The 13,298-nt window shown below is 40.9% G+C and overlaps 1 protein-coding gene across 2 annotated transcripts; it reads right to left on the minus strand.

Moving 5' to 3' along the window:
- Positions 1 to 8,274: 8,274 nt before the first annotated feature.
- LOC129669341 (diphosphoinositol polyphosphate phosphohydrolase 3-alpha) lies at positions 8,275 to 12,753 on the minus strand. 2 transcript variants are annotated; one of them, XM_055597538.1, is made up of 2 exons: positions 11,943 to 12,753; positions 8,275 to 9,393 (listed from the first exon to the last, which is right to left on the minus strand). In XM_055597538.1, coding segments are annotated over exons 1-2 (495 nt in total). In that variant the 5' UTR covers positions 12,437 to 12,753; the 3' UTR covers positions 8,275 to 9,392. The 2 variants fall into 2 exon arrangements, with proteins under 2 accessions (XP_055453513.1, XP_055453514.1); XM_055597539.1 differs by lacking the exon at positions 8,275 to 9,393 and having other exon boundaries at positions 11,942 to 12,753.
- Positions 12,754 to 13,298: the final 545 nt, after the last annotated feature.

Here is a 13,298-nt window from a genome sequence, read left to right on the forward strand (position 1 = left end):
GGCTCTGGGCTGGTGACTGAGAGTCTGCTAGAGCCCAGGACCTTTTCCAAGTGTTGTCTGAGTGACCTGAGATCCGTAGGTCCCTATTGCTTCCTTCACTGTGGGGTTTTCACTCGACTGGAAAACCCAATCTCTGGTGTTGTGGGGCCTACATTTCAGTCTAGGATGGTTAGCAGAGCATGCAGGAGTGTGGCTCTGGGATGGTGACCTAGTACCTGTTGGGACCCAGAAACTTTTTTAGGTTTAGCTGAATGACCTGAGAACTCAATTTCTTCCCACACTTTGAGGTTTCCTCTCATCTGGGAAACAAAATTTCTGGTATTTTAGGGCCCACAGTTCAGTCTGTTGGTCACTGTGCAGTCACTACTGTCCTGCTCCTCAGACAGTGTCCACTCAGTGCTGCTATCTTGGATACTCGATCCTCATGCTCTTAATGCAAGCACTTTAACAAGTGAGCCAGCCCCAAGCCTGCCCTCTTACCTGTAGAAGAATGGATCTTTCATACCTGTGTGTGTTCCCACATAGGCTAAGACCTGAATCAAACCTAATCAGAGTTTTAGAAGAAGGTATTATGATCTACAGACAAGACAGTATGAGACCTAACCTATCTCTTCTGGAAGGCTCTCTATCAAAAGAGTTTTCAGAGCTCTGTCCTGATCTATAGAAGGTTTCAGTGAGACCTTCAATTCTCACCATCTCAGGATAAAACTGTGATGTTTGAGATCACAGAGCTGACATCTACACTTGACTTCTCAGTGACAAATTACTTCATAATGTTGTCTTCTCCTCCTGGTACCTTTGTCCTGGTGTCATCTCTCTCTCTCTCTCTCTCTCTCTCTCTCTCTCTCTCTCTCTCTGTGTGTGTGTGTGTGTGTAAAATAAAGATCACAGGGGAGCTATCAGCTTTGGCGTAAAATTGTCATTTTACTGTCTGTGATGGCTATTCTTGGTTGTCAACTTAACTACATCTGGACTGAAGTACCATCGAGAAATGGAGGGATTACGTGTAAGGGATTATTTTTTTTTTAGCTTGTATCGAAGTGGGTAGGTCCACTTCTAGTCTGGACCTTTGAGGTAGGAAAATACACATCTTTGATCAGATCTTGAGGCAGGAAGACACATCTTGAATCTAGTCCATACCTTCTGTTGGAAGTCTATATAAGGACATAGAAGGAAGATTTTGTTCCTTGCCTCCTTGATCTCGCTTTGCCAGCATATCTATTCTATCACTGGCATTAGAGCACATTTCTTCAGGATTCTAGTACCTACCCAAGACCATCTGATAACCCCAGCCTTGTAAAACTAAGAAATTAATAGATTCTTGAACTTCCTATTCACAGCCAGCCATTGCTGCATTAGTTGGACTACAGCCTGTAAATTATTCCAATAAATCCCATATACATATATACATATATGCAAGCATACATACAGAGAAGGATATAGAGAGAGATTAGTTCTAAAAGTTCTGTTACTCTAGAGAATCCTGTTCATTTAAATACACCATCTCTATTTAAAAGCAGCTCATTGTATGTTTACCAGCTTTACCAGCCCTTGTCTTTGCGTTATTATTTGTGTCTTTCACATATTTTGTCAAGATGAAGCCAGAAAATATGCAATGATTGTGGTAGTTTGATTAATAATGGCCCCTGTAGGTTCATATGCTTGAATGCTTAGTTCTCAGTTTGTGGAATTAATTGTTTGGGAAGAATTAGGAGGTGTGGCCTTGTTGAGGGAGGTATATCACTGGGAGTAGGCTTTGAGTTTTCAAAAAACTCATGCCAGGCTCAGTCCCTTTCAGTCAACCAGTGCCTCTCCTCTATCTCTCCCTACCCCCCACCCCACCTCTTTCTGCTTCCTGCTTGTGGACCAGATGTAAGTTTTCAGATAATGCTCCAGCACCATGCCTGAATGCCTTATGGGAAAATGACACAGTTAACAACAGTGATTTTGCCAGGCGTATTGACTCATGATTGTAAATCCAGCATTTATGAGGATGAAATAGGAGGACTGTTATAGACCAGCTTAGCCGGCATATAGATCCAGGACAACCTGGGCTAAAGAATTAGACTCTGTATCAGGAAAAGAATGTGGTAGTGGTGTAAGTGTACAGAAATTCCTGATGAATCCTCAATATTTTTGAAGATGAACATTATCCATAATTTCTGTTTGTGACCCATAGAAACACCTATGAAGAAAAGATGCTTTAATGATGAGTATCAGTGTCATGACAAACTGGTCAAATTAGATGTCTTAGAAAGGTAAAGTGCTTGCTATACTATCAATTATGTGGCTGGGGATAAAACAGCTCTAGATGGTCTGGAGAAAACATCCTTTGCCAAAATGATTAACTGCCTTTCCCCTTCCACTCTGTAGCTGAGGTCTGTCATCCACATGGATTCATTTACCTTACCACAACTCAAAGTTATGATTATTCTACTCTTACATAAGCAACAGAACAGATGTGATACAAGCTCGGCAGTACAATTAAATTGAGGTATCTGATGGGGAGGCTCACAAAAAATCTAATCATATTTTTATTAATTTTGACTGCTCCCAGGCATTTCTTGGTGTTGCTGCTCTGTTTTGTTAGTCTGCATGTCTTGAGTGTTACTATGTAGCTCTGTATGGCCTCCTCCTCCTCCTCCTTGAGTCTCCTTAATACTGTGATTACAGGTGCATGCTACCGTAGCCATCTCTGCTGTAAATCTGTAAATTTTTAAACCTCACTTCTCTCCTTTCATCTGCTCATATCTAGACAAGCTGATAAGAAACCTGATGATACATACCCTCTTTTGATGTTTCAACTCACTGAGTAATAAATAAAAATTAAATTAAATCTTTCACATTTATACAATGGGTTTAAGAAATGGGAGTCCACAAATAACTTCCTTCTTTACTATATAATTATTATGCTCCAGTGTATGTTAAAATAGGACCTTTAATGATTGAAACCATCATACAAGACTTATTTAGGGAAAGAAGTAATTGTTTCAACTGTTTTTCCATTTAAATGTTCAATTTACCCAGCTCTTAAAACTTGGAATGAATGAATGAATGAATGAATGAATGAATGAATGAATGAGTGAATGAGTCTTCTTGGTTATCACAGCCTTAATGATGTCACCCACTAAGACCACTAGGAGTATAATATTTAAATTAATGTCTCAATCCAATCGGCAATTAATATAAATTTGGTTGTTATATGCTGTTCATTGTCTACATCAACAACAGCCTCTTGGCCGCAGTTTTCTCTTTTTTCCCAAAGGGAGATATCCTGATAGTAGTATATCAGCTATTCTATCACAAGCAACCTTTGTGGGTAAGACCCTAATTGTATCTGTTTTTTTTTTTTCCTAAGAGCACAGACATAGCATCATATCAATGTATCAATGGCACCCTCTTTTTAAATGATCCTCTGAAAATACTTAAGACATATATTTATCCCTCAGTATCAATGAGGAATTGGTTCCAGGATAGCTGCCCTTTCCTTTGAAGTATCACAGTTCTCACATGCTCAAATCCCTTATGTAAAATGACATGCTATTTGTATATAATCTATAAATATCATCTTAATTTAAATAATTTCTAAATGCCATGTAAAATAGTTGTTATGTTTGCTATTTAGGGAATTATGACAAGAAAAAAAATCCCTGTACATATTTGGTACAGGTGCAGTTTTTAAAAATATTTTTGACCTGCTGTTGCAAAAGCCATGGAAACAGAACCTCCAGAAATGAACAACAGACTACAAAAATTCTCAAAAAGGCAACTCATAAGAAAAGGAGGGACCCTTGCTGCACATGTAACACAATGCCTTAGATGTCTTAATTATTTGGTAATCTGACAGCTGCTTGCTTCCCAGCACTGTCAAAAATACCTACTGATGTTCTTAGCACCAACCACATTAAAACTAACATTTTTAGGCCTTTTTAAGTTTCATAGGCAATATGTAATTCACTTGTAAGTTCTACTCTCTCATTTATGTGATTATTGCAAAAGAGTTCATCATCTCAACAAAGGCTCTAAAAAATTTCTAATACAATACTCCAGGCACTCTTATTAACACCAAGTTTGCTAGAGACTCCATCACTGGAGAAGTGTGAACAATTTTTTATGTCTGCTTTGGTCCTTGATGGCCATTTGTTGTCAACTGTCTTATGCCTAAGACACAGAACTCATGATGTCTGTCTTTACAGGAGCTATTTCTGGCTTCATGTTGGTGTCTCCTGAAAAGAGGTTTTCACAATCCTTAGCATGTAGCCCTCTCCTTACGGCCTGAGCTAGGTCTTAGTACCCTCAAGTCACTGTTTTTTGATACACGACTGAGCAAAGATGCTGTGGCCTGTGACTTATCAGACTTGCAGGTAAGAATGGAATACCCCTGTCCCCAGTTCTTTGTCAGATTCTGTGCTAGATGAAGTCACCCCTTTCGCAAATTAATTGTCTACCCCTTTAGTTTCAACCCAATGAAGAAAAATCAGAGTTGGGACATATTATGAACACACACATTCCCAGATGAGCTTGTCATCACCTAACCAGGATGACCATGAAAAATAAAATAAAAAAAAAAGACTAAGTGTAAGGATCAGAACAGTTAAATCTTATACTGCAGCTAACGCAGTAGGTGCCCTGAATGTAAATCAAGGCTGGATCAAGACACTCATTTTTGTCTTAGGAGTTCCAGAGATCAAGGAATTCATTTTCCTTTGCTTGAAAGTGCAATACTGGGCTCTAGAACAAAAAACAAGACTTTATTTTTTGTAATGTTAATAATGGAATGCAAGGCTTTAGGACACATGCTGGGTAAGAACACTCTACCCTGAGCTACATCCCTCAGCTATCGAAGTCATCTGAGGAAACATTCACTATCCTAACCGGCCTACAATACCAAATTTAATTAAGGAAGCATGCTTTTCAGATATTTAACTTACCAAGGAGAAAGTATAATAAAATCTTTTCCATGCTTGTTCACTGACAGCATTCAAACCTCATGTCTCTTCGACTTCACGGTTCTAAGAAAAAAAAAAATGACTTTCTGTCTCCCCCTTCTTTCAAAAGATAACCTGCACTATACCTAAAGTTTGGCTATGAGTTTCAGCTTCTGCTTCAATACCTCAATCAGTAGTCTTTCAGAGGCCATTTGTGGTAGGCTCCTGTCCTGTTCCTTGTCTTCTCCTGCTTCTGATGTCCATCGCATTTGTCCTTCTGAATGAGAATTGAGAATCTTCCCTTGGGTCTTCCTTGTTGTTTAGTTTCCTTAGGAGTGTAGATTTTAGTCCAAAAGGAGACCAATAGAGCCAAAAATCTGAGCCCTGGGGATCCTAAAGAGAATGATACCCCAACCATGGACAATGCATGGAGAGGACCTAAAATCCAGGCTCAGTGTCCAAGTGAGGTCTCAAGGGGAGCAGGGGCTTTCCCTGGCAAGAATTCAGTGTCAGGCTCTCTGATCAACTTCCCTTGGTGGCTGCAGCCTTGCCAGACCACAGAGGAAGACAATACAACCAGTCCTAATGAGTCCTGATAGGCTAGAGTCAAATAGAAGGGGAGGAGGACCTCCCCTATCAATGGACTAGGGGAGGGGCATAGGTATGTGAGAAGAGCCAGGGAGGGTGGGATTGGGAGGAGATGAGGGAGGGGGCCACAGCAGGGATACAAATTGAATAAATTGTAATAAATGTTAATAATAATAAAAACAGATGCTAGCAATTGTCACCAGAGACACACCTAGATCACTACCTGAGACAATGGATATAGAAATTAGATCAATAATATTAAAACAAAAGAAAAAAAGAGTGATCTTTTCTTTGGTGAACAACAGAGTTGCACACCATCCAAACTGCCAGCTCAGCATTGAAATCCTTATTCTTGTCTATATCACAAGACCAATAAAAACTCTAAGTATCTATTTTTCTTCTCTTAGAAATGTCAGGCCCGCTGTAAAGATTTCTGAGCCCCTATTCCACCCTGGATGTGATATCATCAGGTTTTTTGATTGGAAGCAAATTTTGTGTTGGAGTTCATTCTGTATCTTCAATGTGGCCACATCAGGTGACCTGTCTTTGTCATTGCAATTGATCCGAGTCTTAAACATCTAGTAACCATCCCAGGATAGAAGATGGAAAGCTGTAAGTGACTCCCCTGGAAGGCTGTCATGATCCATTTTCTCATCAGCTAAGTTTCTGAGGCGACCTCAGAGCTGCAGAAAGCAAAATCACTCTACTGTGGCTCCTCTGCAACAGAGTACTGTACAATCTATACTACAGCCATCACTTTTGGTCTTTGTATTTTAGGATACATAAAGACAGGAATCAAGAAAGTTGTAAATCCTGTAGCTCATTCTTTGTAGTGTTAATTTAAGTCCTAAACCAATTACATATGAAAGTGACTCCTGCATCCAATCAGTCAGGCCTTGGCATTGTGTCTATTTTGAGCTGTTGCTACATATTCTGATTGCTATATCACTTATTATAAATTAACCTAATATAACTAGCATGCTTGTATCTATTCAGCAGCTGTTAAGCTGACTAAATACTAAGTGTATTTAGTAAATACCATGTCCTTCAGTCATTTCTATCTGGGAAGTCTTCACTGAGTTAGCTTACCCAGCTGCGTGGAGCTAATTTTTTTTTATCTACTGAAAAATCACTAGGAAAGCTAAGAAGTTAGGAAAATATATTAGAAATGAAAAACCCCAAGAAAATAAAATCATGAATATATAAAGTAGTCTTCTGAATAAAGAGAAATGTGATCACAGACCATAGTGTCATATGGTGTCTCAGCTTTCTTATATTCTAGAAAGCAAATCCCTGTTACAGTTACAGTGGTTTTTTTTTTTTTTTTTGGATCGTTTGGAGCTTTATTTTTGACAAGTATTAGATGAAAAATTCATTTATATAATAAGCATTTTACAGGCACCATGAGAACCATGTTCCCTACTCTGGGAACAAGGGAGAACCCAGTTTGAGTCTCAGAGCCAGGAGACCTTACAGTTCAGTTGAATGAGGTTAATATGAGTGGGATAAGAACTGTGACACAACAGAGCAGTGGCAGACTGCGGATGGGGAATATGCAACTATGCTGTACTCAAAGAGTTACAGAAGAGTTTCTCAGAAGCAGTGATTTGTAAAGGTAAAGACTATAAATATCTTGTACATGTTACAGGTAGGAAAACTGGGGATAAGAGAGGCAAAGTGGCCTAACAGAAGCCATTACAATCTGTGGTCAAGTCAGCTTTGAGCCACAGCCTACTGGGCTCCAAAGTACTACTTTATCACTGGCACTACCTAAACTTCCCCACAGGTCTGCTTGCCTCCAAATTTTAAATCTCTTCAAATCAGGTGACCCAAATTGGAAAACGACTTCCAGGGCACTTTTTTTTTTTTTTTTTTTAGGTAGGCCATGATGCATTTTCACTGGGTACTGTTGTTACTGAAAGCATTAATTGCTTACATGAGAAAGGTCTCCCCTTTTCTTCCAGACAACAGTTTATTCAAGGCAATGCTTGCTCCTGGGATTAGAAACATTAAACTATCAGGACAAAAGCTGCAGCTTTGCATTTCTTTATACCTAGGGAGGAAAGTATCATCCTTGACAGGAGCCTAGAGCTCTGCTTGAACTGCCTTCCTTGCTTCTTAACCCACAAATGTCAGGACTCGCCCTAGTTGGACCTGTCTTCATTTCTACAGAGTCTGAAACACCACAGAACACAACGTCTATCTGCAGCCTGTGATCCCTGAAGTCAGGAATCCTAACTGCTTATCTTATTGTTTGGCCTGCCTTCAAATAAAATAGTAGACATAATGTGCAGCACACACATCTACAACTAATGGATTTTGTTCCCCCAAGAAACTATTAAAATTCCATAACGTGGGTTTTTATAGTGATCTCCTAGAGATCCAGCCCTTGATTTCACATTGGTATGATCTACAATGTAAATGGTATGGAAACCTTTCTTCAGCATAGTAGATCCAACCACCATAGTCAAATAGCTATAAATAATGATTTAACCGATAGGACAAAGTAAATATAAATAAATAAATAAATAAATAAATAAATAAATAAATAAGTAAATAAATAAATAAATAATAACTCCAAGCAGTGTACCAAGGGTGTAACTAGCCATTCCAGGGTATGTCTCCTTTTATTTCAGTGAATTTGACATCTTAGACCAGAAGCAGTATCTTGGAGGCAACATTTAAAAACCAATATCTATAAACTTTCCCTCCTCACTTTTTTTCTCTTTACATTATATACTAGACTCAATAAGAAGAATGCCAACATTTCCAATGGTTTTGACTAACCTTTTATTATGGAAAATGTCAAACATACAAAAGCAGAGATGAACATATATAATGAACATCATTTAATCATCAGTCAGCTTCAACAATCTTAAAGGCCAATCTTGTTTGAGTATGTCCAGTGTATTTATTATCTAGACGTATTTTGAAGCAAATCCCAGACATTATATCACTTCAACTATAAATATTTGAATGCAGATAAGAATTCTTGATTCCAATATAACAACCGTATTATAATAATCAATGTGAAAATATCCAGCTAATGTTCAACTATTCTGTCTGATACATTCACTCATCTTATACTTTGATCAAATCACGATCCCAAAAAGAGCCATACAATTACAAACACTCTCTGAAACCTTTCTCAGACCACAGGTTCAGCCTCTACCTTTTCCTTTTATCCTTGTGACTTACATAATGAAGAAACTGGATCATCTGTCCTGTGTTTTCTTGAAGTCAGGATTCTATGACTCTCATCTGTTTGATATACAGTAAACTGTTTCTCTGTCTCCTGTATTTTCTATAGAGGAGAAGTTATGTCTAGAGGCACAGTTAAATTTAGGTTCAAAAATTTGGCAAATGTAAGAGGTACATAATGTCTGGGATAACACAGACATATGAATAAGAATTTTTGCTACTATCTCACAGCTGCCTTGAAATAGTTGTGTGATACCTGATATACAAAAGCCACATATATGCTAGAGAGATTAGAAGAGGGATGTTTCACCATTCGTTATCATTACAAAATATTAAACAAATATTCAGTGATGCCTACCATACACCAAGTAATGTATGCTAGATATAAAAAGACTAAGAAAGCAAGTTCTTTGCATTCACAGTCATATCTGATGGGAAGTACAGACAAAAAGCACAAAAAGGCCACAGGTGCCAAATAGAATTCTGTACAGATACAGTGGTAGTGCAACAACCTGAAGAATAGCCATTGTTAACAGGAAAAGTGTCCAAAAGCATAGGATGAGCTGTGTTCTTGTGGATGTGAAAGAGCTCACCTGTGCTTCACAATTCCATTCATCATTGGATTCACATACTTGATTCTTTCAAAGTAAATCTGAACAACATTTATTCCATTCACCTAAAAAAAGATAATCTTATTAATAAGGTTTTACTGGTTTGTCCATTCCTGTATAGTCTAGACAACACATATTTACTGAGAATTTAGTATGGTTCATCAATCCTTTATATTGAAAAAGCCAGCAGTGAATTATCAAATGTAGTCCCACTGTAAGCACAGGTGAGAGCCTAAAGAAATAAATTCTCCCAGGTATGTTATGAAGCTTAAAAAAAGAAAATCAGTAATTCACTGATAGTAGAGATTTCTAATGTGTGAGACACAATGACAAAGGTCTCTGAATTTTAGCCAGTGTTTTGAGCCCCTGGAGTTATGCATGATTCAAGTTGGGTCCTAGTCCTCAAGGATTTCATATTTTATTAGGAAACAGTTAGGAACATAACTACAATAAGTGCTTCCACAAAAAGAAATCTAAGGGGGAGAAAAGTGTGGCTAGCTGTTAGTATTATATAGATTCTAAGCATTTTCACCTCCCTTCCCCAGCTACAGAGGGAGAGATTGTTCTTTTGAACTCCATTAAACTGGAAGTGAGGAAAGAAGTAGATGCAGGTGTAGAGCCTGTTAAACCATGTGTCCCAGAAGTGCTGCTGCTTATACTGCTGCTTTACAAGCTGCCTGTTCTTGTTCTTACACTCTTCAGGGTTTACTGGTGCTTCTAAATAAAGCTTTACAACAATTCTTTCAAATGAAACCATACGAAAGAATTATATGTAGCCACATTTCAGCCCTGGCTTCTTGCAAAAAAAAAAATCTGATTGACAAAACATAGGTTTCTAACATATCTTATGCCTGCTTCAAGCATATCAAAATAACTTTGACTTCAGCATGACTTCTCCAAGCTTTTAAGCATAGGCACTTGTCCAGTGGAGGGAAAATCAGCCCTTTAAGACAACATGCTGAAAGCAAATTTCTGTTTTCTTATGTAAAAGTCTTAATTATCTTTCAGCAGTGCACTGGATTTGGGGGGACTTGGATGTGCTAAAAAAATTAAGCTGTACATATTCACTGCACTCACACATAAAATGCATAGGCACTAAGTATCCACTCCAAAGAGATAATGCACACCTGTGCATCAAACTTTTGGAAAATATAAGATAGAGACATGATTTGGTTTATTCCTGTGTCAGCTGTTTTATCTGAATTTCCTGAAATTGTTAAAAATGCAAGATTATTTGGAGGTTTTCATTTGTTACTTTTCTAGAATGAACCTCGGAAAGGATATTTAACTGTCTATATAAATTTTACTTTAATGTGTGATAACTTTTTGTTTGCAGTATGGAAACAGAAAGCACTGGAAGGTTGGAAATTGCATAAACAATCTCTGTGGATCCCCCCCCCTAAAAAAATCTCAGCTATAAAATGAAACAACATAGGTTTATAGGATGAGACTAAAATTTAAAAGTCTCCTTAGATTAGTCAAACAGAATTCAAGGTCAAAATATAATACTGTGTGTTATTATCTCTAGAATACGACATAATAGTTAAACCTCCAACATATTTGTGGCATTTTTGGATAAAAGGTATTTCTATGTATACAGTACAGAAATAAAGCAACAGTCCAGTTTCTCCAGGACTGGAGTATACTCTAAAGACCAAAATTACTGAGAATATCTATTCATTGATTTAGAATACTGGATAATTTGTGAAGACTATATTCAGTAGTTCGGCCTTGTTTACAAAATGAAATTACATGCTTGCTTTAAAAAAGCTATCATTTTAGTAAGCAGGTTTCTACTCATTTCTTTGATAATATCACCTCTGTTGACTACACATATTTTACATAGATGGATTTACGTAACAGAGAACCAATGGGATAAAATTGATAATTGAATTATATGTGAACCAAGTTATTTTTGGAAGATAACCTATAGAATAAAATGCGTAAATTAGTGTCATCATCCATGTATACCTATTACAGTTCTGTAGAATACATTTAGAAGGTTGGTAGAAGGATACCCTCCAGTCATATCCACTGTGAAGGCTGTGAATGAGAAAACACGATAAAAGAAAAAAAGAATGTTCCCACCCCAGCCCCTCACCACTTTGTAAGACTCTAAAGGCTCCTCCACTAAGAAACCAGAAGCCTGACATCAAGAGCGCGCACGCACACTCACGCACCAACACATGTAAGGGCTGTTTAAAGAAAAAAGAAAAAAAAGAAAAAACCCAAACAAAAACATCACAGAGCAGACTGACAGGCAGGCACGCACGCACGGACACGGGATCACACACAGGCACACGCACACCCTCCAGGAAGAGCAGGGCAAGCAGTTAAGGCACCTTTCACGAAATCCCATGCAGCTCCCGCTGAGCGCAAGATTTTTACAGTGTCACCAAGAAGCGATTGGAAAAGCATCTGAAAAACGTGCAAAGTGTCTGCAAACAGCGCCTGGCAACCAAGACAGTTTGCAAGCGTGATTCAGAGGTCTGCCTGCCAAGGAAACAAAAGAAGCCTCCCTCCTGCCCTTGCAGGCGCACAGGGCAGGAGAGGTGCTCTCCTGGTAGGCAAGAGTCCTGGCGGGAGCCTCAGCGGGAGCAGGAGCTATACATACTAGGGCTCGCTCTCCGGCAGGGATGGGGTGGCTGAGTTCCCGTTGGTAGGGGAGCCGCCCAGCTTCAGTCTCTCCAGGTACTCGGCATGCACGGGCTTGTGGCACTGCAGGACCTTGATAGCATCCTCGATCTTGAACCACTCTCGCTTCCTGCCGATGCTGACCGAGTCTTCCCAATCCTCCAGCAGCTCGGTGACGGTGAGCACGAACACATAGGTCCGGTGCTTGCGATCCTGGTTCTGCTCAAAGACGCCCAAGAGGCGGCCCAACTTCCCCTTGACTCCTGCCTCCTCAAACACCTCGCGCACCGCCGCGCCGTCCGGCTCCTCCTCGGGCTCCATGCCCCCTCCCGGCACGATCCAGCGGTCGGGGTAGCGGCTGCTGCTCACCAGCAACACCTCCTCCTCGCGCTCGCTGCGGAAGCACAGGCACGCAGCGCGCTTCTTGAAGCCTTCAGGGTCGTAGGTCCGCGTCTGGTTAGGCTTGCACTTCATCCTTGGCCCTGCCTTGGAGATCACTTATAGCTGCCTAGCGAGCTAGACCGCCGCAGGAACTGCCGCGGGTAGGGAAAGGGCTGGTAAGGGCTGCAGCCAAGCGCAGCGGAGCCTGAGCCCAGCCGGGGTAGACTAGGCGGAGACAGGCGCGGGGGCGGAGGCGAGCCGGCGCGTCAGTCAGTCCGCGGGGCGGGCAGTGCTGGCTGGTCGCGCGGAGGGTCGCGAGCCCGCTGCCTGATTGGAGGCGTCGCTTCCGCCGCCTGGAGCTTGGAGCACAGAGCCTGCAGCCCTCGCCTCCGCACAGCCCACGAGTGGACCTCGTGCGGTCCCCGCCCTCCTGGCCGCCCGCGCTCACTCACGCTCCCTGGCTAGCTTGGCAGCACAGACAGGGGTTGAGCTAGGTGAATCCCATGCGAGCGCATAGACAGGCTCGCGTGAACGCGCGCGGGGGAGGTCGAGGGGCGGAGGGGCAGAGGGGAGGAGGCTGGGGTCTGCCTCTGGCCCACTGCGCAGGCGCTCTGCACTGCTGTGACTGGGAAGCTTCTAGCTCCCAATGCACTGGGGAAGTGCGCCCATTTGTGCAGGGTCATCACCACTTGTGTGTCTCAGCCAGACTTGGCAGCAGAAGTGCCCAGGGCCTCCTTGAGAAACAGTGGAGGGATCTAGGCCCCTGTCATAGACAGCCCCCATCATGGACTGCGTTGTCTTATTTATAGGCAGAAGTCCTGGTGTCGCCAGAATGACCAATGAGTCTTGCCAGAATAATCTTTGCTGAGTCACATGCAGCTCCCTGTCTTCAACAGGTTCTCTTCTGCAGCTGGTCAACCATAATTGCTCAGCCCTTGCCTTAAATACTTTGACA

The sequence above is a fragment of the Psammomys obesus genome, unplaced genomic scaffold, assembly GCF_907164565.1.
Source record: "Psammomys obesus unplaced genomic scaffold, mPsaObe1.curated_primary_1811, whole genome shotgun sequence".
Lineage (NCBI taxonomy): Eukaryota > Metazoa > Chordata > Mammalia > Rodentia > Muridae > Psammomys > Psammomys obesus.

Excerpts from the sequence above, each read along its gene's own strand:
- LOC129669341 (XM_055597538.1), bottom strand. The coding sequence starts at position 12,436 with ATGAAGTGCAAGCCTAACCAGACGCGGACCTACGACCCTGAAGGCTTC.